Below are 25,031 nucleotides of genomic sequence, written 5' to 3'. Positions count from 1 at the left end.
ATGGACTAGGGCAGGTCTTCTGGAAAGGTCACCGAATTGCACTGACGAGCCTATGTGGCCAAGAGATTCCCTGAGCTGAACTGGCTGCAGGAGGCCGAGGAGCCTGAGGGAGCTCTAGGACTGTCAGGCACACGTTCGTGTGTGCAATCAACAAACGTTCACTTGGGCGGGACAAGCAAGTGCCAGTCCTGTGTCAGCGCCCTGCCCTTGGGGAGGTGGCAATCTAGAACATTCTGGGATGTTAGACATGGTCTACATCTGCACCCTCCAACACGGCAGCCACGAGCCATTGGGCGCTCGTGGATCCTGCAACTGAGGAACTGAATTTGTCATTTCAATTTAATTTACTTAAAACCTCCATGCAGCTCCTGACTACTGTATCGGACAGTGCGGGACAATAAACATGTTTGTTAAGTGAATTAAATGAGCTGATTTCAGAGACGAAGGAGCGGGAGGAAGGAAGTGGCAGGGCGACGTGATCAGGGAACATGGGGTGGGGGCAAGCGCGTGGCCGGACTTTGGGGTGTCTGATGGTCGAATGCTAAGCAGCTGGCACCTGGGAAGGCCCCGGGGACAGGCTGCCCGTGGTCACCGCTCTCTGAGTTGGGCTGGGGTGAGAAGAGGCAGGGGTTCAAAAGCACCCGAGTCGGTTTCTGTAATGATCATTCAATACTTTCATAATCTGAAAAAAATCTCCCTAAGTATTATTCTTAGGGCACCCAGTTTTTATTTTTAATAACCTCAAGGAAGCTGACACGGCAATTACCGCAGCTCTCTAACTAAGCCTGGCAGCCGCTCCCCAAGGACCAGGGCAGCACCCCCAAACTCAGAACTCCCAAGTGAGGTTACGCTCGAGGAACTGAACTAGAAAGAACCAGGACTGGGGGACCGGGCTGCCACCCCCTCCTCACCCACTCACCAGCCACTCCCTAAGGTGGGACCGAGGGGAGGGGGAGATGGGGGGAGGTGCCTGGGCCATGGGAGGAAGTCTGCAGGAGCGGCAGGGGGTGCCTGGAGGCAAGGGGGAGACAAGAGATGTGCAGTGTGGGAAACACCCGGGCCACACAGGGGAGAGCGTGCCAGGCAAGGCCAGAGCAGGACGGGGCACCCAGGTGGTCCAGGAGAGGGAGGGCGGAGGCCCACACTCGGGGGGGGGGGGGCTGGAGCGAGGGGGAGGACGGGCCTGTGAGGGGCAGCGAGGAGGCTCCTGTGCCGAGCACGTATTGGGGCAAGGGGAGCGGCAGCCCCGAATCCAGGCCGCTTGGAAGAAGGGAGAGGAGGAGGGAGGGATGCCCAGGAGGCCCGGGGTGGGGGGGGGCTGCATCTGCCTGCAGCCTTGAGAGGCTTCTCCCCCCACCCTCCCCTGGCAGCAGGACAGGGGTGGCTCCTCCCAGCCACAGGCTCCTCCAGGCTCTGCGGCCCTGGGGCTCCCTTTCAGGGGGCGGGGGGAGGGTTGGGGGGTGCAGGCCTGGCCACCTCCAGGAGCAAGCCTCCAGATGTGCTTCCAGCCTCGAGTGTGAGGCCCGGGCTGGCCGGGCTGGGGTGCAGCCTGTGACAATCAGCGGCCCTGTCCTGGGGGGGGAGGTCCTGTCTTGGGGGGGCCCTGTCCTGGGGGAAGCAGGCCATGGAGAATGACATTGAGGAGAAGCCCAGGTGGTGCCAAGTACAACGAGCAGCTCAGGGTGGAGGAGCAGTGCCCGCCGGGGGGACCCACTTTAAGAAGTGGGAGACAGAGAGGCCCCCTGAGGGCAAGAAAGACAGGAAGGAGCCAGCAGAAAACAGGGGGCTGGAGCACACGAGCCCGGCATGGGCAGTGCCACACCCCCGCATGTGCATGCACACCCCCGCAGGTGCACGTGCACACACACCCACAGGTACACACGCATGCACGCGCACACCCCTGCACGTGTGTGCACACCCACGCAGGTACACGTGCATATCCCCACAAGTACCCATGACACGCACATCCCTGCAGATGCATTTGCACATGTGCATTCCTGCAGGTACGCGTGCGCACACACAGGTACACACGCATGCACACGCACACCCCCGCAGGTACATGTGCACACCCAGGCAGGTACCCCTGCATACCCCCACAGGTACACACACAGCCACACAGCTACATGCACAGCCACACAGCTACACGTGCACAAGCACAGCCCTGCAGGTACAGGTGCACATCCCCACAGGCGCACGTGACACACACACACACAGGTTTGTCCATGCAGAAGGCCAGGCCCCTGCGCAGGTCTAGACTCGCTGGTCCTCCAGGTGAAGGCCCAGGACCAGCAGCTCCAGCTGCCCTGGGGAACTGGTCCGAGATGCAAATGCTCAGGCCCTGCTGGGCAGGATGCTCGGGGCAGGGCCAGCGGCTGGTCTAAGGGGCCCCAGGTGACTCTGCTCTCATCGTGGTTCTCCAGGGAGATTTTAACACCAAGGGATACTGGGCAACGGTTTGAGGAAGCGCCGGCCGTCACAGCTTTGGGAGCTGCTGCTGGTATCTGCTGGGTAAACCGCTAAGCGACCTACGAGGCCCAGAGTGGCCCCACACACACCTCGCCAAGGGGGTCCCTGTGGTAGGCCAAAGGCCCCCCACCGGGCTGCACCAGACGCTTCTGAGTGGAGCGATGGAAACTGCAAGAGTCCAGGCCCAACAAAGCTGTCACGAGTGGCTTTGTCCAGGAACCAGGGACCTGGCCCAGGACAGGAGTGAAGAGTGGAGGGAGAAGCAGCCATGAATGAGGCAAGAGGAGGAAAGGGAGCTGGAAAAGCAAAGGGGGGGGAGGCGGTGGGCAATGTAGAAAAACCAAGAGAAGAGAGTCCACCAGGGAGAGGGGGCCAGAGGCGGCGGCGAGGAAGAGCAGGGAAGGGGTCAGGGCGGCACTGGCAGGGAGGAAGCACGGGGCAGGACAAGGAGGCGGCCAGGGTGGCCTTCTCCAGGCCAGGTCCAAGGCTGGGGCCAGCCCCACAGCCGGAGAGGACAGAAGTCCATGTCCAAGCCTGGGACAAGTGGAAGGAGAGGAAGAGAAACTCAGAAGGCTGAAACTGCTTGGAAGAAGGCAAGATCAAAGAAGGTTTCCTTGCCATTTTCATTTCATATAATTTTAGAAGACAATCTAAGTACACTTGTGGACACAGAGTAAGGAATTAGAGGGGATCATTCAGAATGAACGATGGTGACGCACCCATGAAGAGGGCGACGACGCAGAGACCGTGGAGGGTTCACCGTACAGGGAAGTATTTCATCCCTGCCGTGTAGGACGTGGCCACGGATGTGGCCATCAAGAGATTTAATGCACTAACAAGGCCATGAAAAGATGCCCCAGCTCACTGGCAATCCAGGAACCCCAAATTAACAACACAAGAAGTCATTTGTCACCCTCCACACTAAAGAAAAACAGACTGATGGTCTCAGGTGTTGACAAGGGTTTGGGGAAAGAACACACTCATATACTCAACGAGGAGTATCAGTCAGTACATTTTCCAGATGCAAGTTGGCAACTAGCTACTAAAGTAAAAGTTCGGGTCCCCTGAGCCCTAGCAAGCCATGGCTGGGAAGTGCCATGCAGGAGCTTCCACGTGGCAGCACGAGGGGCTCATGGGCAGGTGGTCTTTGCAGCACTGCTTATAATGCATAAAAATAGGAAACCACACAAATACCTGGTAGCTAAACTGTGGGGGGGATTCCTTGGAATACTACGTGGCTACTGAAAGAAAGAGGCAGACAGATGCACCAGGGTGGCTAGATGTCCACGCCCCAGGCTGAGTAAAGGCACAGGTGGAAAAACATTATGTGCAATATATGGCCACTTAGGTTTTCTTTTATGCCATTTTCCAACATGTAAATATGTAGGAAAAGAGCCAAAGGCTATCCATTTAGGTTCATGAAAGAAGTAAATACTGGAGAAGGAAGGAGAGGGGTGTCAAATTTACCTTTCCAGTAATGTTTTGAGTTCTTATTAAGAGAATTAAAAATGCATTTGAGAGGAAGGATGAATGCAAACTTGGGCTTCTTAATAAAATTATAGAACCTACACTGAAGGGGGTGACTCTGACTTGACTTTGTGCCAGGTTATCCCACAAGTGGGTTCATTTTCAGGAAGTGCCTTTCAGGGCAGCACACAGACCAATGCAGAAGATTCTAAGGGAGCATGATAAAAGCCGAGACTTTCCAGCCAGGTGAGGACACGGCTCATGGTATGGTGACATCCAATATGAAACTTCAGACTGCCTCCAAGCCCCAAGTACCATGCAGCACAGCAAGAGCCCATCTGGCTTCTGAGTCAGTCAAAACAATTTTTTTTTCAATGATTTGCCCAAAGCTGAATACACACTGCCTCAGAAGAGGAGTGAGTCCCCCATCAAGAGAGGTAACCCAGCACATGCCAACCCAGCTAGGCAAGGCGGCCACAGAAAATTCATGCAGGTGACCCGTCCTGCTTCTAGCTTGTAATTCCCTCCTAACTCGAAGATTTGGTTTCTCTTTCTGCCACAACTCCTCTGCCTAACAGAGTCCATAAAGACTCCAGTGCTTGATGCTTTTGAGTAAAGTCCTACCACGCACAGAACCATACATGCTTTAGACCTTTCACATCCTACACTCGCTCTCTGGGTCCCACTGGGACCACTGCAGAAGCCAGCCAGGGAGGCACTCAGACCCACCTCCTCCCGTGGCATAACTTAATGCCGGACATCCGAGCCCTCGCCCCCACCTGGCCCTGACCAGTGCCAGCCACCTGCCAGGCCTGCCATTCCCACCCACGGAGGCATCAACTCAGCCAGCCAAAAAGCTAAATCCCTCAGGATTTCCATTTCAAGTTTGCTTCCTTTTTACTGCCGGGGAGACAAAAGGAGCCGGGAAGGGCTCTCTTGTGACGAGGCATTCAACTTCCATAACTGGAACAATCATGGATGTGCAGCGCCAACACACAGAGAACCAATCCATCATGGAGTACCGGAGGCTTAACCCCGGATTTCTAATAAAAGGATTAATTAAAGCCTCAAGGACCGCCTGAACTTGGAACTCCGAGGAAATTAACTTGCCCTCCCAGATAGAGCCAAGCCTGGGATTTCCTCTGGCTGCCACCTTAGTTTGACCGAAGGGCAGTGTCAATAGCCCTAACAAAGAAATCTGACAAGACTTACACGGGTTTATTGTTTGAAATTCCAAACAGGGCTCTGGTGCCACCGAGCGCTCCTCGCAGTTAGATAGTAAATCGCTAACGCCTTCCACCCAGGGAAGGAATCCCCCCCACAAAGTCCGCTTTCTCTCTGTCCCCAGCCCCCTCCCGGGGCTATCTTTACTTTGATGCCCACAATTTAGCGTGATCAGGAGCCCACTGGGGGTGGTTTCATTTAGAGAATAAATCTTCAAAGGAAGATAAGGGCCACTTAATATCAAATCAATCTAGGAGGCAATTGTGCTCCTCTCAGATACAAAATTGGGGTCTGTGGCTGGATACCAAAACACAAGCTTTGATTTTTTTTTTCTTTTTGAACCCTCCGTTTCAGAAGCTCAGACTTCTCCTTGTGAAGTGAAAATTGCCTTCTGGCGGAGAAAGGTTGTAATGATCACTTCGCTTTCCGCATCTCCATGGCGACGGTGCACCGCCCACACCCCTCCTGCTTTATTAGGCCTTTCTTCCTCTCTGGAAAGTAATCAATCAAGCCATATAGACGCCTTTGTGGCCGGGATTTACCACCTAAGCCATCGACCTGGGGGGTGGGGGGCATGGAGGAAGACCCTTTAATTGCGCGAGCCCCCCGGCTCCGGCCGCCCCACGCTCCCTGCTGGCAGCTCCGCCCAGCGCACCTGTCCGGGGAGGCGGGCGCGCCCAGGTGCGCCCGCCCCCGGGGACCCCTGCGCAGCCCGGGAGCGTGTCCTGCCCGGGCGGGGCGCCCCAGCCGGGGGTCCCCGGAGCCCGAGCCGCGGGGGACGGAGCGCGGAGGCGGCCGCAGGGCTGGCCCCCTCCCTCTGGCACCCCGGCCAGCCCCCAGCAAGGGCCGCCCCCTCCCCGCCGCGGGGTCTCCGGGCCCGCCCGGGCATGGGCTCCTTTGCTGACAAAGGGCTCGGCGGTGCCCCAGCCCTGCGGCGCGGGGAGGCCGACTGCGGGCCCCCAGCGCCCGCGTCCTGCCGCGGCGGCCCCGCCGCAGACCGGGGCGCGCAGCAGCGCCGGGCACGGCCGGGGTCCCCCGCGCCCCCCGCCGCCCCAGCCCGCCCACCGGCCCCGCCCCGTTACCTGGGTTCTCCCCGGCGTCCGCGGAGGCGGCGGCCGAGGAGTCGGTGAGGACGCTGGGGTCACTCTGCGAGCGGCCCCGGGACACGAGGCAGCCGCTGCCGTCCTCCGACGCGGCCATGGGCCCGGCGGGCGCGGGGCGAGGAGGGGGCCGCGGGGACTCAGAGCATCGGCGGCGGCCAAGGTCACTGGCGAGGGGGCTGGAGGGGGCGTCTTTTGAGAACGGAAAATAAAAAAGCGCAGGGAAGGGGCAGGGCGGGCGGCGGCTCCGGGGTGGACAGACCGTCGCCCCCCCCCGCGCCCGGCTCGGGGCCTCCTTTGTTATTTATTCCTGTATATTCCCATTCTTCAGTCTATATTCCAGTGGGGGGGGGGGAAGTTGAGCCAGGAAATAAAAAACTTTTCCTTGTCAGTGTCTTTTGCGGGCTTGGGGCAGGGAGTGATGTCCAGGTGAGCGCGGGGGCGCTCCCTCCCCCCACCCCACCCCCCACCCCACCCCCCGGGGGAAAAGGAAAAAAGAAGAATCTTTGCTCTTGCAATTGCTTTAATCTGAAAGCTGTTCTTGGAGCATCTGTTGGAAAACATTAGGATTCTCCCATCATGCCGCGCGAGAGGAGCATGACGTCACGGGAGAGGGGAGTGAGGATGGGGAGGGGGAGGGGTTTCGGATACCTGGCCTGTGGGCCTGCCTCGGCGGCTGGATACTGGGGACCACCTAACCCAAGCTTCTCCACCCCTCTTTCCACCCCCCTCCTCCACCCCCTCCTTCCACCCCCCTCTTCCACCCCCTTCTCCACTCCTTTCCACCATCCCCTCTTCCACCCCTCACCCCTCCTCTTCCATCTCTCCTCTTCCAATCCTCCCCTTCTACTTCCCCTCCCCCCCTTCCACTCCCCTCTTCCACGCCTCACCCCTCCTCTTCCACCCCCTCACCCCTCACTCCCACCTTCCGGCAGGAGGGAGGAAAGGGTGCCTCCCAGTGGAGCAGGGCTGGAGTTCCCCAGCAGCGGGTTTCTCCAGCCCTTTCTCTCTTGGGGGTGGGGCATGGGGATGCCCCAGGGCCCGCCACCCAACCCCCACCGCAGGGGGAGCACTGGGAGCTTTGGAGCTTTACCCCCACCCACCAAGGGGCCTTGGCCTGCTGGGGTGCCACGCCCCCTCCCCACTGCTCACCCCTGAGTTAAGAGGGGGAAAGGCACCTTCCAGGGAGGCTTCCCCGAGGAGCCCTTGAAGCAGCTGAGGGGTGCCAGGCCCCAAGGAGGTGCCCCTTAGGGCCACCACTTCACAGAGGTGTCCTCCGAGGTGCTAATGAGCGATTCTCACCATCAGCTGGGAAAACACAGGCAATTCCCGCTTCTCCAGCGTCCCCCCGCCCAGAGCATCAAGAAGGCAGGTGAAGGAAAGCCCGGAAGAGGGGCAGAGCCAGAGGGTGGGGGTTCAGTGCTACGCCACGTAGCCTCATCCAGGAAGGCTTCTTGGAGGAGAGGGCATTGCTGCACAGGTGGGGACCAAGGGGCCACAGGAGCACCAGGGGGAAGTGGCTCCCAGAGAGATTACAGCAGGTTCTGGAGGAACAAGTCTGTGCAAATGAGCCCCCAAACATCGCCATGGGGTGCACTCTTAGCCCGTTCTATCCTCCTACAGATGACAACACTGGGGCTCAGAGAAGCCCCCGGGTCCCCCAGCTGGTGACAGCAAGGCAGAGACCGGCATCTTCCTGAGTTTCCTTTCTCACACCACCAGCACCTAAAGCAGGGCCTGGGAAGGCTGGCGGGGTCCTGGCAGTGTTGGGGGGGGGGGTCACAATTAAGTGCCAAGGCCAGAACAGAGACAAGGGCGCTCACGCACGGGGAGAAGGTGTGCATTCCTTCCTGTGTTCGTTCATTCAAAGCCTTCGCAGAGCACCCAGTTCCAGGCACCCAGCCTGGCCTCGGGGACCCAGCAAAAAACACACGGAGGGAGCGGGGGCCCCGACGCGTCCTCCATGGTGGCGGAGGGGGCTGGGAGCGGCCACCAGTAACCAGCAGCTGCCAAAGAAGCCTTTACCCCAGCTGGCAGTTAGGAGCACACCACGGGGCAGGGGAACCCGGCGGCCTGACCGTGCTCGGGCGCCCGGGCCGCGCCTTCGCGGAACGCCATCTCTTCCTCCCGGTCCCCGAGGAGACGACAGCCGGGGTAGACTTGACGCGACTCAGGGGTGAGCGGCTCTCCAGGTCACCACACTGCCCACGCTCCTGAGCCAGGGCCTCCCCAAGAGGATCGTCGGGCAGTCCCGGCCCTCGAGCCTCTCAGCCCCAGGCAGTTCTGCATGGCCTGCGGTGGGCACCGCACCCCCGGGCAGGGCACGGAAAGCCCCCTGCCGACCCGGGCAGCCGACGTCTTTCCCTCCACTCTCTTGGCGCGTCCGGGCACGGGCCACGCCGCACGCGGGCAGGGACCCACCCGCTGAGTCGACTCCCGGTCTGGGCCAACGCCTCCTTGGGAAAGGCGATGAGCAAGGGTGAGCGCCCTAAGGCAGGCGGGCCCCAGGAGGCACGCCCTGCGTCCCCGGGAGCCGGCATCACCCACCCAAGCCCTGACGGCGCGCCTCCGGACATCATTTCCGACAGCGGGGGCAGCCTACGCTGCTCTGCTCGCCCCTCGGCCGCCCCCGGCGCACACCACCGGGGCACGGGCCAGGCTGAGAAGGGCATAAAAGGGTAAGGCTCGGGGTCTGCCCTCGGGAGCCAAGGTGGAGCGAGAAGCAGAAACCCAAGTCTTATTTCTAAAAAAACAAGCAAAAGATTATGATCTGTTGAAGCTGGGAGGGACGCACATGTCCATGAGATTATTCTTTGAGCTGCCGTTTTGCCTCGCCACGTGGCAGGAGTGCAGGAACCTGCAGCCACCTCTGGCGAGAAAGCATCTCTGATGACACCATGATTTGGCCATTTTTGCCGCTTCAGAACTGTAAGCTTTTACCCTAATAAATTCCCCTTATAAAACCAACACATTTCTGGTATTTTTGCATTAGCAGCCTTCGGCAAAATGAAACAATCCCACCCAGATGCGTTTCCAAAGTTGTTTTTTTTTTTTTTTTACAGCCACACAGGTTAATGTCTGCATCCAATCACCTATCTGTCCATCCATCCATTCACCCGCCCATCCACACATCCGTCCATCTGCCCATTTGTCCATCATTTCCTGAGCATCTACTTTGTGCCAAGAACCTACGATTTGCCAGAAATACCACAACGAGCAAGGTATGATCGGGCCTGAGCTTCCCGGAGCTCCTGGCCAGGCGGAGAAGATGGGATTAACAATCAATCAATAATCAAAGAATTTCAATGTACCCAAAGAGCACAGGATGCCTTGGTGGGGGGCGCGGGGAGGAGGCCTGGCTGGGGACGTGCCGTTCTGGACTCTGGCGCCTACGTGGACATTGACAAGTGGAGGAGGAGGGGGTAGGCAGGAGGGACAGCGGGGGCCACGGTGAGGGGCCCAGCACGGAGCTCCCCGTCCCTGAGGTGCAGCCGAGGCTGGAGAGCGGGGACCTGCGGTGGCTGCAGAGCTGGGAGGAGCCTGGACCAAGAAATGCCCCTGAAGGCTTCCGGGCGGAGGCGGATCTCCTCGGGGTCTGCTCTGGCTGCTGCCGGGGCGGGGACACGTGGGGCGAGGCAGGCGGTAGGGAGCCGGGCTAGTGGCCCTCGCAGTCAGCAGGCAGGGAGTGAGGAGGGGGCGTTCAGGTGGTCCCAGGGGGCTCCAGCAGGGTGTGCGATGGATTCGCCAAGGATGACTCCCAGAGGCCTGTTTGACGGGTCACCAGGCGCGGGGCGCAGGGTCCCAGGTGGCTGCCCAGCCCGATGCTGACCTCAGGGTGGCCACGGTGCCAGCCTGTGAGTGGGGAGGAAGCTGGGGGAGGGCAGGAGGGGAGGAGCCCCTTGGACGCTGCACCTGACGTGCTGCAGAAGAGCTGCTGCAGGGCTCAGCGCTGCAGCGGGAGGGAAAGGGGGGGCACAGGCTCGAGCCCGACAGCCCCCCACGCACCAACCAGGTGTGGCCAGTGCCCCCCCAAGCCCCCGTTTCCACATCTTTATAATAAGCGTGGTGGTCGCTGACCGTGGGGTGGCATCCACAGGTAAGGTGACACTGGGGTCACAGGCATGAGACCCCCGGGCTTCAGCTGCAGGCTCTCAGACTTCCAAACATCCCGCTCCATCCTACCAGACAGGTTACAACGCACCCAGAGCACAGCATGGGCTGCAGCGTCCGGATGCAGAAGGCTCCCTCTTGTAGGCACCCAGGCACTGATTCCAGCCGTGCACTTGGCTGACTCTAGCGCTAGCCGTTCTCTCGTAGGCCCCTCGCGTGTTGAAGGCCCTAAAGAGCTGGCAGGCGCAGGATCTGGGGTGCTGCGATGCCAGCCTCGCTCCCAAGTCCAGGCCGGGCCCGTCAAAGGCACCCAGTAAAGAGATGGGGACGGAATGAATGAAGCACGTGGCGGGGGGCGAGGTCCAGTCCCCTCCAGGACTCAGGCCTGCGCCTCGCCATGGCCCTCGAGGCTTTTGTGGGGACGGAGGTCACCATGCCCCCCCATCAACCACAGGCCGTTTGGTTCCTTGTCAGGGGCCACAGGACCCCTCCCCACGCTGAACGTGAAATAACTAAGGCTGCATCACGTCCAAGGCCGAACCCGGGACCCGTGAAGGGGCCTTACGTGGAAACAGGGTCCCTGCAGGTGTAATGGAGCTCAGACGGCCGTGCCAGATGAGGGTGGGCCCAATCCAAAGGCTGGTGTCCTTGTGAGAAGAGACACAGGGGAGACGGCCATGCAGTAACGACGACCACGTGATGATGACGGCCACACGATGATGACGGTCACACAGTGACGACGGCCACGCGGTGGCGATGGCCACGCAGTGATGACGGCCACACGGTGACGGAGGAGGTAGAGATGGGAGCGGTGCAGCCGCACGCCAAGGACACCGAGAGCTGGCAGAGGCCAGCAAACACCTTCCCTCCGGCCTCTGGACTTCAGGGTTCTGAACCCCAGAACGGCGAGAGAACCCACTGCTGCTGTGTTAAGTCACTCAGCTTGTGGGACTTTGTTTCGGCGCCTCAGAAACTAATACAATCAGCAAACATCGGTCGCTTAAGAAAGAACTGCTTAAGCCACTGTCCCCAGCCAAACACTCTTGGGGAGCCAAATAAGAAGCGTAAGGCAGCGAAATGCCAGTGTCAGGATTCTAGGACCCAAGGAAAGAGAAAAAAGGTGAAGACAACAAAACTCCCCGACAGAGAGAAGCAGGGTTTGTGGAGGAGGGCAGCTGCACCCTCTGCTGGTCAGAGGGAAAAACTGCACCAAATTGTCATGGGGCTTGAGGTCCCCTGAGGCTTTGAACTTGGCTTCTCTCCACTCTGACCACATCCTCGTGGGGCCTCTACCTACGGCCGTGCCCGTAAGACTATACCAGATGGTGCTCGACACAATGCCAGCTTCTGTAATCAGCCAACTCTTCTAAAACAAGCTGCCTCCGTTTCACCACTCGCGGTTCCCCAAAAGGCATCCACGGCCAGCACTGCCCTTGCCACCAGACGTCTCCCAGCTCTCCTGGGAGCACAGGCCACTCTCAGGCTGCGCAGAGAGGGAAGCCCTTCTGAGCAGCTCTGGAGTGGAGAGCCAGGGTTTGAGACCAGGTTTCGGTGCTCGGCGCAGCACCTGCCACATGGAGAACAATCAATGTGCATCATCAATGCAAACAGTTCTCTGGAGCCAGGATCTTCTGCTGTTGGATATTCTTTACATGCCCTGAGCACGTCCAGGTGACAGAGGGTCATGCCTAAGATGTGGCGCTGTGAAGAGCAGCAAAGCCAGGGAGGGAGGGGGGCGCACCGTCTACAGGAAAAACAGAAACGGCACGCGCGTCCACTCCTCATCCGCATCACGGCTGACTTCTCCGCATTGTGTGTTGTGTCTTATCCGCCTGAAGCCACACGTTGCCAGATGCCCTTCTGCTCCCATCCTGGGTGCACCTTGTCCACCTGCCTGGTAGCTGGGAGTGCAGGTGACGTGTCTCTAGCCAAGGTGTGGAAAGGGGCAGGCTTCAGGGGCCTCCAGGGAAGGCGGCTGACAAGTGCAGAGCACTGCTGCAGAAAAGGCGTCTGTGCTTGCCGTGCTCCTGCTCCCTGCCTTCAGTGCCCGCTGGGTCTGGAGCTGCCCAGCCCCTGATGACCACGGACTTGCGGATGAGATGCCCACAGCTCAGGAGGGGCCCCGGAGCCACCTCCCTGCAGGCTGCTTGCAAAGGGGACAAGTGCTCGAGGTGAAGCCTGTCGGGCTTTCATTTACTTCACGTGTAAGTGGCTCCCACTCTCTGCCAGACGCTGTCCTGAGAACTTGACCATTACTAACGCAGCCGTGCTAGAAACAGCCGCACCAGGCAGGCAGTGTTCTATGCCCGTTTTGTCAGCGAGGAAAAGGGGGCACCGAGGGCCTATGCACTTGGCCCGGTCGAGCAGCAGAGCCTGGCTTTGGATACTGCTCTGCGCAAACATCTAACTGGCACAGGGGAGACCCCTTCCTTGTTCGGATTCCCCTTGGAAAATCACTGACTTGAGAAAGAGGCAGTGATGGCAGGATCCTGTGCAGAGGGGCACAGCTCACGGGACCTGAACCGCACTGCCTGGCAGTGAGTATCGCCTCTTTACAAACGACCTTGAGGCTCAGAGGGCATGTGACTTACTGAAGGTCCCGCCACTAACAAGTGACAGCAACTGCACAGGAAAGCGTTCCTGGGTCCCCAGTCCCAGGCCCCCAGCCCCCCCCCCCCAACTCCACACCAAAACCTCCACCGGCGACCCCCAGCTCAAGCCGCCGCCATTCGCTCCAGGAACGCGTACCCAGGCACCGGCCGGCCTGCTGCCGGGAACACAGGGTGACTCAGACCCAGCTCGCCAGCTGGCGGGGGGAGGGCAAGCGCATCTAACAGCATCACAGCGCAGGGACGGGGTCGAGCGGCTGGCAAGGCTGGGCGGGGGTCACGGACCTTCCAGAGAGGAAACGGCTATTCGCTCGCTGGCGTTTTCACCTGACCTTGACCCATAATCGAGTGTCTGTGGTTCCAGCAGGGAACAAAAGAGATATAACCCCACCCAAGGCAGACCTTTGAAGGACAAACAGGGATCTGCTGAGCAACCCGGGCGTCCCAGGGTCCAGAAGGGTCACGCCAGAATGGCAGAGGGGTCTGTGAGGCTGGCCGGCGTGGGGGGGCTGGGAGGCACAGGGGCAGCAGGGCTGGCTCAGGCGTCTATCCTGAGATCTGAACCCCCATTCTACAAGGACACCTTTTAGGCTGTTCCATTTACAGCATCCTGAATTAATATGCACAGACAAAATTAGAGCATTATACTGACTTTTTGAAATGCCATCATAAGGAGAAATACAAATAACTTAGATAAAACGACATGGATTTCAGGGTAGATTGCTGGCCACGACAGCTCCTGGCAGATGTGATGAGGTGGACGTGTGCTCTTATCCACAGAGCCGTGGGCTACGAGACAGTCTGAAGCGTGGACACACGCAGGTGGGAGGTGCTGGCGACCCCAGCAGCACAGGAAGGCTTGGCCACTGCAGCCGTGCTTTTTCCAAAATGGCAAGCTCTTGCTCAAGTTCCAATTTTTGGACAATTTTACCTGGATACATGCACTTATCGGGCAAAGGGGTGCTGACACAAAGTACCAGAACTCTGTTGGCTTTGATAAAGGGTACTTATTCAGGGCAGAAGCTCACAGTCACAAGGTACCATAAGAGATACGTTCTCACCCAAAGTCATTTGCCATGTGTCGAAGCAAAATGGCGGGTGACGTCTGCGAGGGCTCAGCCTTCCCTTCCTCTGAAGGCCGCGTGGTCCCAGCTTCTTCCGATCCCGGCTGCAGGCTGGCACAGGGCTCGTCTCTTCCCCGGGGGCTCGCTTCTTTCCGGGCTCCGCTGCTCTGTCTTCTTCACAAGGTCTGCTGTAAACCTTCAGGCTCGCCTCTCTTCCCGGGGCTCCAACATCAACACGAAGTTCTCTCCTCCGCCGTGTCTTCTTCTGGGTTCTCCCGAGCGTCAGCTTCAGTGGGAGAGTCTTTTATCAGCCTGGCCGGGCTATAGCCAAGCAAGCCTTGGCGCCCACGGACAGCCCGCCGGCGGCGGGCACCAGAACGCGCAGGCCCCGCCACGGCAAGCCTCGCCCGCGACGCAGCGGCTTTGTCATCTTTGTCATGAAGTGGACCTACGCAGGCTAACGTCCTGGAGCAAAATCAGCGGGCCAATGAGGAAGGTGCAAAACACCAAAATGGCATACCGCACACCAGGTGTGCACACACGTGCACCCGGCGCTACACCACTGCACAGGCACACGTCCTCCTGAAAGTGCACAGGAGGGTTTGGAGGGCTCCGGCCCACCTGGCCAAGCGGCTGCCTCCAGGTGAGGGGCTCAGGTGGGCGGGGGAGACCACCAGAGCCGACTCCAGCCTCACCAGGAACGCCTTCCTTTTCGCCAGGAGAAGCAACTCACAAAGGACTTCCATGAATCGAATTTTAAAAATAAGGACGAATCTACAATCCCCACCCACTGCCATGCCTGTTGCCGGAATCATTAGGAGGTTCCAGACTTTTCCACTTTTACTTTAAAAGAAGCAATTCACGTTTAAATAATGGTCTTTGCCACGCCAACTCTCTCCTTCCGCAAAGTTAAAGCGCACGTTTTAGGGTGTTTCCCGGATGTGTTCACTAAGGGAGGAGCGCCTTTCTCCACAGGACCCTGCAGAGTGGGGCTTATTGATTTTCCAGAGGGCTGGGATTTACGAGGCCAACACCTCGCCGCAGAGGCAGTAGACGAAGTATTTTACGATGGAACGGTTCGAACAGAGCTTTAAGCCTCATCTATAAATTACAGAAAATCCATAAAACCAGCTTTATAGGCAGCACTTTAAAAACAGATCATCAGGGGAGCAGGGGCTCCTCCAGCCTCTGAGCACGTCCTCCCCGCACGGCAGGTCCCGGGTTTGTTTTCCAAAATGAACACCAAAACAACAAGCAGAACAGACGATAAAACCAACTCAGGGACACAGATGGGGCTCAGTGGTTGAGCGCCGGCTTCTCACATACGAGGTCCAGGGTTCAAACCCAGCATCCAGCACCACAAAAAAAAATAAATCATCAGTTCTGAAATCACAGCCATAACGCCAAGAACCAGCTGGACAAACCTATCAACAAGATGGAACGTGTCTGTGTCCATAGAAGCTGGGCTCTCTTTCCAAGCCTACAACTCAGGTGCACTGCAAAGCTGGGATTTTGAATTTGGGGAGAGCAATTATTTCAGCAATTAAATCACTGCGCCTCCAACACCGTCCATGGGTTTCCTGGGGCACATGGAGATTAGGAGCCCCGCATTTAGCAGAGGCCATTTCCAAAACTTGGTTTTAACAGGTTTCTCCTGGAAGTTCACGCTGCAGTTCTGCTGCAGGACAACTTGGGGACATCGTGTGTGCTCATAGTGTGGTATGAAAGGGAGCCCCCAGGATTTGAGGGGAAGAGGGCCTGGAAGACTGTTAGAGGGAGGGGGTAGGGCTGGAAGCATCTAGAACCAGGGCAGGTTCTTGCCCCACCAGAACCTGGTATTCACAGCAAAGGTAAGATGCTGATTCCACACGGAACTTTAGACCACACATCTATCTGATCTTAATCTAACATAAACGTCCTGGAGCACATGAGGCCCTTGTTTGGGGTTTGTATCGGTCGGTCCCCTTATCCACTGAGGCCCTTGTCCACTCAGATTCATTGGGCACCTGGGCCATGCCAGGCATTGTGCAGAGAGGGAGAGGAGGGGAGTGTGTCCTGACCACAGCAGGTGCAAAGGCCCTGGGGTGAGAACATGCTGGGCAGAGTTCAAGGAGCTAAGACAGGCTGGGGCAGCTGGAGCACTGGGAAAGGGTGTGACACAAATGGGACCAGGTGGTGGGCAGGTCTTAGACCTCGGGGGTCAGGGGATGGAGAAACGCGGGTGGAGCCCAGACTTACCTTCTTGGAAGGTTCCTTGGGCTGCTGGTTGGAGAACAAGGGGAAGAGGGACCAAGGTGGGCTAGACAGGGGGGTGACAGTGAAAATGAACAGTGTGGACGGAAGGGAGATGTACCTTAGCTATAGTCAGCCAACTGTATTCAAAGTGTCCTTTTGAATACTGCTAACACCGTAGGAAGGAAAAGGCGCTACCGTGCGCCAGTGCTGTTATGCCTCAGATCGCTGCCAAGGATTTAGCACTAGGGTATGTTTGCTTTCATGTTAAGAGTCCTCCAAGTAAGAAGGTCCGATCTGGCCTCACGAGCTCGCACAGCTGACCAAGTGCCATCCATCGTGAAGCGGCGCCGGCCGCGTCCCAGGCACTGGCCTCGTGCAGTGACCCCCGTGGGGAGGGCGAATACGTCAGCTGCCCCCACCCCAGCCCCGTGCCTGCCACTCAATCGAACGCTCATGCTTCCAGGGGACTTTACAGCTAGAACAAGGTTATGATTGCCCGACCCCAAAAGAGGGAGATTGTTCTGCATTATCCAATGGGTCCAGTGTCATCACAGGGGGCCTTAAAAGCAGGGAGAATACTTCCATCAACAGGTGAATGGATCAGCAAACTCTGGTGTATCCATACGATGGACGAGCACTCAGCTGTAAGAAGGAATGCAGTATCCACACAAGGGATGGCGTGGATGAACCCTGAAGGCCGTATGTCGAGTGAGGCCAGCCAGGCGCTGAAGGACAAGCATTACACGACCTCACTGACACAGATCAAGCAAACTGAGCAGCCTCGCAGAGCCAGAGTCTGGAAGACAGGTTTACAGGAGACAGAAGGTAAGTGGAGGGTGGTGAGCCAATGCCCACATGGGCAAAATCTACGATCAGGTGGAAGTCGTAGTGCAGTGGACGGGCGTGGCAGTGGTGCAGGGACGCTACTGGGTTGGGCAGTGCTGGCCTGTGAGGCGTGGGGGTGGGGGCTTGCACTGACCATGGAACTGGGGGGAGGGTCGAGGGAGGGAGCGGATGAACTTGGGGGATTTGCAGGTATGTGGCTGAACACCACCACTTGGGATGTGTTTTTGTTTATTGGTTGTTTTTTTTGCTAACGTAGCAGGGGAGGGTTATTGGTTTAGGGCACTGGGTGTGGGGGGCATGTGGGACAGGGTGCCCCTGGGGCAGGCTTCCAGGGACCGTGGGACTGGCCATCCTGTCCTAGTGGGTTGTGTCGGTGGGTGGAGGCCCACACAATGAACGGGAAGGCGTTGCGCTCCCCTGCTGGGGAGGCCTGTAAGTTCTTAAACAGAGGGGTGGGAGGCCCTCGAGAGCACCGGCCGCGCCCAGCAGGGGAGGGCAGGCCTGCATGTCAAGCTGCTGCAAGCAACTATGAACTTGTTCTTCAAGGACTGAAGTTTGGTGGTCGCTGTGGGTCCCGAGGGGAGGGGAAGGGAGGAAGAGACGGAACACGGGGCATTTGGGAGGCATTGGAATTGTTCTACACAATCTTGCAACGGTGGATAGAGGCCGTGTCAAATTTCATCAAAATTTATAAAAGTACATGGTCCTAAATGTAAACCATGATGTAAATTATTGACCATGGTTAGTAGCAATGTTTCAATATTTGTACAATTGTAACAAATGGACCATCCACATGTAAAATATTAATAAGGAAAAGGGGGGAGGAGGTTGGGTATATGGGAAGTCCCTATATTCTGTACATGACTTTTCTGTAACCTAAAGCTTCTTTGAAATGAAATAAAATGAAAAAAAATAAGACACAGGGGAAAAAAATGGAAGAAAATGCCATTGTACATACAAGATAAGATTTTACAGTGATGAAAGATGTCAATTTTTTAAATTTCTTTATTTCAAATTCTTTTCAATTTTTTATATTTTGTCTTTTTTAAACTATTGTTTTTTTAATTTTATTCTTTTTTTGGCCTCATTTTTAAAGAAGTTTTGGATCACAAAAGGGTTACAACTGCGGCAGGGGAGGATCATTGGTGTGGGGTGTCAGTGATGGGGATACGTGGGAGGAGGCTCACCTGGGCATACCTGTAAGGCATATTAACAAGTTCAGGTGTTCATGGGGCACTGTCACGATGGGTGGAGGTCCACAATACCCGAAAGAATATCTAATTCCCATCCTGGGAAGTTCTGCCACATTCTCTAATGTGACAGCAAGAATCCCCGGAGTACAGGGGCAGTGACTAGTGCAGGAGGGTGGACCACTGATGGGCCCTTGATATTGATGACTATACTTATGAACCTTTTCTTTTGAAATTGAAACAGCCTACTATTATAGGTTGCCTAAGAGATATCTCTTGAGAGCCTCCTTGTTGCTCAAATATGGCCTCTCTCTAAGCCAAACTCAGCATATAAATGCATTATCTTCACCCCCCCAGTGTGGGACATGACTTCTGCGGATAAACCTCCATGGCACCAAGGGATTACTACCAAGCACAAACTAGCGATGCAACTGGAAAAAGACCTTGACCAAAAGGGGGAAAGGGTAAAGACAAATGAGTGTATATGGCTGAGGGACTTCAAAGTGAGTTGGGATGTCATCCTGAGGTCACACTTACGCAGATCTCAGCAGGATCCCATTGACTACCACAGTAAATATTGCCTCAAAGAGTGGGGCTACCGAGGGCTCTGGAGACATCCAGATACTACAGGCAGGGCAGACAGCTCAGGAGTTTAGCACCCTGCCAGTGAGCCCTACTTTGAAATTTATGCTCCCCAATGTGACAGAGTTGGACTCAGTCATGGTTTCCCTACACATGGCTCTTTGCCCCTTCTACGTGAACGTATAGTACAGGAGTTGATAGGCATATGTCCAAGAGACTTAAATCCTTGGGCTGTCCATGTATGAGTCGGGTCCTCAGTTTCAACAGAGTTGCAACACCTACTCTCAGTTCATTGGACTCACCCAGGACAACAAACAAGTAGATGATGATTGACAATGGCCACTGCAAGGAACAGAGAGTCTACAACTGCAAGAAAGATAGTCCCATACATCTACCCACTCTCAATTAGAGGCAGAGTGGGCATCACCATCCAAGAATCCTCAGGATTGGGGAATGAACAATGAACTAGAGTAGACTTACTGGTATTCTACTATAGACTTATTGATATCCTAGCAATGGAAGAACTTTTATCAACGATGTGAAGGCGGTGGCCTCCGGAGTTACTGAGGGGAGGGAGAGGGGAAAACGAGTGTAATATGGGGGCATTTTTAGGACACTGGAATTATCCTGAATGACATTGCAATGACAGATACAGGCTAATACATAGCTTGTCATAACTTACAAAATTGTGCGGAAGAGAGTTTAAACTATAATGTAACTTATAATCCATAGTGGCAATGCTGCAATATGTGTTCATCAATTTTAATAAATGTACCACACTAATGAAGGATGTTGTTAATGTGGGAAAGTGTGGAGGGGTAGGGAGTGGGGCATATGGAAATCCCCCACATTTTTTATGTAACATTTATGCAATTTATCTTTAAAAAAATTTTTTTTAATAATTAAAAAAAAAAACATTAAAAAATAAAAGCAGGGAGAAAGTCAGGGAGACATGAAGGAGGGGGTGCACATGGCAGGGAGGAGCATGGCGCGGGCGGGGGGGGGGGCCGGTAAGGTCAGAGAGATTCAAAGTGAGAGAAGGATTTGACCCGCCTTGCAGAGGCCTTCAGAAGCCGAGACCGGTCAGCAAGAAAGCTGGGCCTCAGTCCCACCACGTGGACAGGAACAAGCTGGCCGAGCAGGTGCTCCCGAGCCTCCAGGAAGGAGCACGGTGGCTGCACGCTGACTTCAGGCTTGGGAAACCTGAAGCAAAGAACCAGCCGGATTCTGACCCAGGGGAACCCTGAGATGGAAGAGGGTAACTGCTTCGGGCTTTCAGGCTGCTAAATCTGCAGTAATCTGTTACCAAGGCAACAGGAAACTAACAGACACCAATTCCCAAGAACCAAGGAGGCTGGTTCCAGCACTTTCTCCACAGATGAGGAAACTGAGGCTCAGAGAGGAGAGCAGCGAATGGGGCCACAGGCAGCGAGCAGCACGGTGGCGTCCAGTCCCCACCTGCCAGGCCCCAAGGTCGTCTCCCGCCTCAGCCGAACCCTGTGCTCCCTCCCCCTGCTGTAGACAATCTGCAGGAAGAGGCTCAGTCACATCCAAAATCAACCTGGACAGGAAAAGGGAACTAAGGGCACGGAGGGCAGAGAGAACCATGGAGGGTGGACAGAACCACGGAGGACGGACAGAACCACGGAGAACCAGAGGGCAGACAGAGAACCAGAGGGCAGACAGAGAGAACGCCATCCAAAGCCAACTCCCCAAAGAGGTGGCTTGAATTGGAACGTCTATTAGGTACCCTGGATTTGGTACACAGAACCAGCACTGGCTGTCGTCACACACTTACTGGAACAAAAGGTGGAGAATATAAACTGAGGTTTACAAGAGGCAAGAGAACAAAGTGGTGAAGAATCTGGCGGCTAGCTGGGCTGCCCAGAGTCCCATCCGCCTCCCCCAGCTGTATGGCCAGGGCACGGTGACCTCTTGAAACCTGAGTTTTCCTCACCTGTCGACAGGGTAGCTCCACCGGTAGCTGACTTCGCACATTCGCACGTGGCTGTACAGGTGAATGTAGGGCTAGGTGCAGCACCTGGCCCTGTCCAGCAGGGCTGTCACTGTCCCATAGAGGTGACTGCCTCTCCCCAACCCCATGCCCAGATGACGCCAACGCAAACTCCGTGCAGATCACTCTGAGATACTCTGCACTCACCCGTGACCCTGATTCTTCAAGGTCAACATCACTTTAATCTACAAGCAGAGATAAACCCCATGATTAATATGCAGCAAAAATGTGGGCCTAATTTATGAGTTTCTTGGTAGATTATAGGAAAAAAGGAAAAACACAGAGAGCACAGCCCTTAAAATAAAAGTAGAAATCAAACTCTGCAGCAGGCCTCTAAAGTGTCCTCACTACTCGAGTTGTTGTGAATTAGTCACAGAAGGTAGACGATGTTCAGACAACACAGCTATTTCGACATTCATAACTGGAGAAGTACGTCCCTAACTTGGATAAGAAGCCTTGCCTAGTGGAGAGAACTATTTTCAGTTTCTCCCCCTTGGCTGAGCAGCAAGCAGCCTACCCACCACTCAAACGTGCACCGTGCAGCCAGCAGCGTCTGGCCCAGCTTCGAGGAGCCCTCACCTGCCATGGGAAGGGATCAGGCATGGCGGGGAGCAGGGAATGGCAGGGGAGGCACCGATGAGGGCATTGGAGGGAGGAGGGCAGCGGCTGCCCTTTAACTGGTACAAGGTGGGTGACGTCAGAGGGAGAGGAGGCCCGGGCAGGCCCCCGAGGCAGGTGCCCCTTCTGCTGGTGGAAACGCCGTGTGCAGAATACCAGACGGACTAACACCGGGTGTGCCTTCGAGGAAAGGCAGAAGCTGCTCCAAATAGAAAGGCCAGCCCCCGCCACGGAAGGGTCCCTCCAGGGAGGCCACACGGCCGCCTCCTGCAATGCCAGAGCGTGGAGTGCGCCAAGGGTGGGGACTCCTTGCTAAATGGCTCTCCCTTAGGGAGCAAGCAGGGCCTCCAGGTTAAAGCAGACTGAGTCAGGTGGCGCTTTTCTCCTGGAGGAGGATGCGGTGGGAATCCCAAATGCAGCAGGTTGCCTTAATTAAGAGCAACTGGAGGCCGGGCCAGGGAAAGCCCAGGGCCACCGGCTTGTTAAGGCTGTGAGTCATGAAGGGAACACGCCAGGCAAGTGACACGGGAGAAGCGCCTTTCCCGAGGGGGCGCTTTGAAAACAGCCTCGGAGGAGGTGCGAAAACAGCTCACGCTCTCCCAGCAGCGGAATCCCCGCACACAGTACTGCTCCCCCAGAAAAGTGACTTAGTCAGGGCAGAGCCAGATCAGACAGACTCGCCCGCAACCAGTCAGAAGGGTGGGGCTCAGGAGCTGTGCTCGCTTTGTGGGGGACGAGAACTGCCCCCGCTGGCTTCCAGGGGGCCCCTGGTCACCATCGCAGGGTGCGCCCTCCCAGCAGGACCCCTGGTGCCCGGGGGGAAAACGCGGTGCCTCCGGGAGCCCTGTCAGCAGCCACCTTCCAGCTCGTTCTGCTCACAGGAGGGGACGGCGGTACGAAAGTGGAATGTACAGGAAAAGCCACCGAGTCACAAAAGGCAGGGGGACGAGCGTGTTCACGACCTGTCAAGAGGATGCCAGGAGGCGTGGGGTGCGCTTGTGCCCCAGAACGTCCTCTGTGGGTGGGTGGGAACCCAGTGTAGACAGGAGCTCCACAGACAGCATGTCCAGTCACGCTGCGGCCCAGCAGAGGGACAGTGGGTCTCAGTTAGGATTCCTGGAGCCTTATAGAGAGCCCAGGAGTCTCAGAAACCCGAGAGAGGGGACTCAGCCAGGTGACAGGAGACACCCGGCAGCCAAGGAGGCCCGGGACAGGAGCCCCATATCTTGATTTCGGACTTCCTGTGGCCTCAAAATCATGAGCTGCGAGATTCCAGCCCATCGGGTGGCATTTGTCATAGCAGCATGGCAAACTAAGACAACCACCACCCCAGTTTGTGCAAGGCTGAGGAGTCCCCGGGACGTGAGATTTTCAGTGCAAAACCCAGGAAGGTCCCCTGCAAACCAAGACGACGTGTTCACCCCAACCTGGAGAGGACGTCCTAAAGGCACAGAGAGCAGAGACGAAGGAAGGCTTGATACCCTGGACTCCAGCAACACGGAAACTCCTACCCAGCCAAAGAGGCCATTAACAAAGGGAAGAGGCACGCCGCAGAGTGAAAATATTTGCAGCGAAGGGTTTGAGTCCACAATATATAAACAGCTCTTACAAACCAACTAGAAAAATACTAACAAGCCAAGAGAAAGACGGGCAAAATATATGAAGAGGCAACTCACAGAAGGTGAAATCCCAAACGGCCGTGTAACTTAAAAAAAAAAAAATCCTCATACACCATCAAGGGAATGCAAATTCAGCCATGCGATTCCAGTTTCTCCCATCGATTTGGCAAAACTAAGAATCAGAGAATATCACGTCTGGTGAGAAAGAAGGCGGTAGCTCAGACACTACTGTTGCTAGCGGCTCAGCCACTGTGGGAAACAATTTGGCAGTGCTAAATAAAATGTAAAACGTACTCATCTTAGGCTGCCAGCAACTGCACTCCTTCAAATGTGCCTTCTGGAGAAACACTTGTACGCAACAGAGACACGTCCAAGCACGCTCGCTGCAGCACTGTCTATGTGGAGAAAACCCCAGAATAACCTCTATGCTACCAAGAACAGAAGGGCTAAAACAACAGAAGGTTTTAGAGCAATTAGAAAGAAATTATTAACCCAGATAAATCTCCAAGGCACACTGCTGAGTGAAAACAAGAACTTTCAGAACAAAATGTACAGGATGATGCTACCTCTTTAACACGTAGGAAACGGCACTGTACATTTTCTCCTGGGACCTTTAGGCAAATGTCAAGAAAGTCTTGTGGGTTAAATACTGAAGGATAACAGTGGTCCCTCTGGATAAGAAGGGAGGGCAAGAGGAGGGAGTGACATTCAAAGTTAAAGGGGAATTGTGTCTTTTAATGCTTTTATTTTCACTTGGAGCATGGACTCATGAAGTGCTACTATAATTTCATATCTATATATAATTAGAGTCACAGTTTCCCCCAGTGAACCTGTTGCCACTCATTCAACAATTATTTAGGGAGTGCCAGCTATTTGCCAGGCCTGCTTTAAAGGCTGAGGATCACTTCTTTCCCTTAAAAAGAAACAAAGGCACACCAAGGTTCCCAGCAGCACTGTCCGCATCACCCATGGGTGGGAGCAGCTCAAATGCCCAGGACAGATGAAGGGATGAGCAAACTGTAGCACACGCAGGCAGCGGAAGAGCATGCAGCCCCTAAAAGGATTGAACTTGTGATGCGACATCCTGGATGAACTCGAAAGCACGTGCTGAGGGAGAATCTAAAGGTGCTCCTCGTATGGGCCCATTGATGGACAAATCCAAAACGGAGACTCCAGAGGGACCGAACACTAATGGGCCGCTGCCAAGGGCTGGGGGCACGGGACGGGGAGCAGCTGCTTAATGGGTAGGGGTCTTTGGGGGCTGATGATGTTTTGGAACTAGAGAGAGGTGGTGATTGCACAACATGGTGAGTGTACTAAATGTCACTGAACAGTTCACTCCAAAATGGTTCATTTTATGTTAGGTGAATTTCAATTTTTAAGAAAGCAAAATCAAAAGCAAAGGGTGTGGGCAAAATGACCAACTCGGTTATCTGGCCAAGCTCACCAGTGGACAAAACGGGGCAGCAGACACATGCAGATGAGGGATAAGGGGGGATGAAAACACGAGCGTGGGGCAGGTGAAGGCAAAGCAGGGCTGATGGGGCAGCGGCGCTCACAGGTGCACCCGGGGCAGGTGATACAGGTGCACCCCGGGCAGGGGAGCAGAGGGAAAGCAAGACCCGTCACCTCCGCAGGGGAGGCCTGAGCTCTGCCTGTGCCCCTGGCACACAGGCAGAGGCTGGTGGGGGCAGGTGCGGGGTTCCTGCGCGGCTGAGGGGCAGTCGGAAGCATGCTGGTGTTTGTGGCACACAGCACCCACTCCTGTTCTGGCCACGCCCCCTGATTTCCTTTCAGGAGACTCAGGGAGGGGTCAGCAGCTCTAACCCCGGCTTTGGGGAGGCGCTGGTGGGTTCAAGGACCAGAGACCCAGGCCAAGCCCGGGGA

The 25,031-nt window shown here is 56.1% G+C and overlaps 1 protein-coding gene across 1 annotated transcript in view; it reads right to left on the bottom strand.

Annotated features, from left to right (window-relative positions):
* Window positions 1-6,822, bottom strand: part of PHACTR3 (phosphatase and actin regulator 3) — a 213,522-nt gene extending 206,700 nt beyond the window's left edge. The window contains exon 1 of the mRNA XM_058287272.1: window positions 6,240-6,822. Coding sequence (XP_058143255.1) covers window positions 6,240-6,357 — 118 coding nt within the window. The 5' untranslated portion in view covers window positions 6,358-6,822. The remainder of the gene's footprint in view (window positions 1-6,239) is intronic.
* Between the last annotated feature and the right edge of the window lie 18,209 nt (window positions 6,823-25,031).

Source organism: Dasypus novemcinctus, chromosome 24, assembly GCF_030445035.2.
Source record: "Dasypus novemcinctus isolate mDasNov1 chromosome 24, mDasNov1.1.hap2, whole genome shotgun sequence".
Taxonomy (NCBI): Eukaryota; Metazoa; Chordata; class Mammalia; order Cingulata; family Dasypodidae; genus Dasypus; species Dasypus novemcinctus.
The sequence above is the reverse complement of the archived record's forward strand: the minus strand, read 5'-3'. Positions and strand labels throughout refer to the sequence as shown.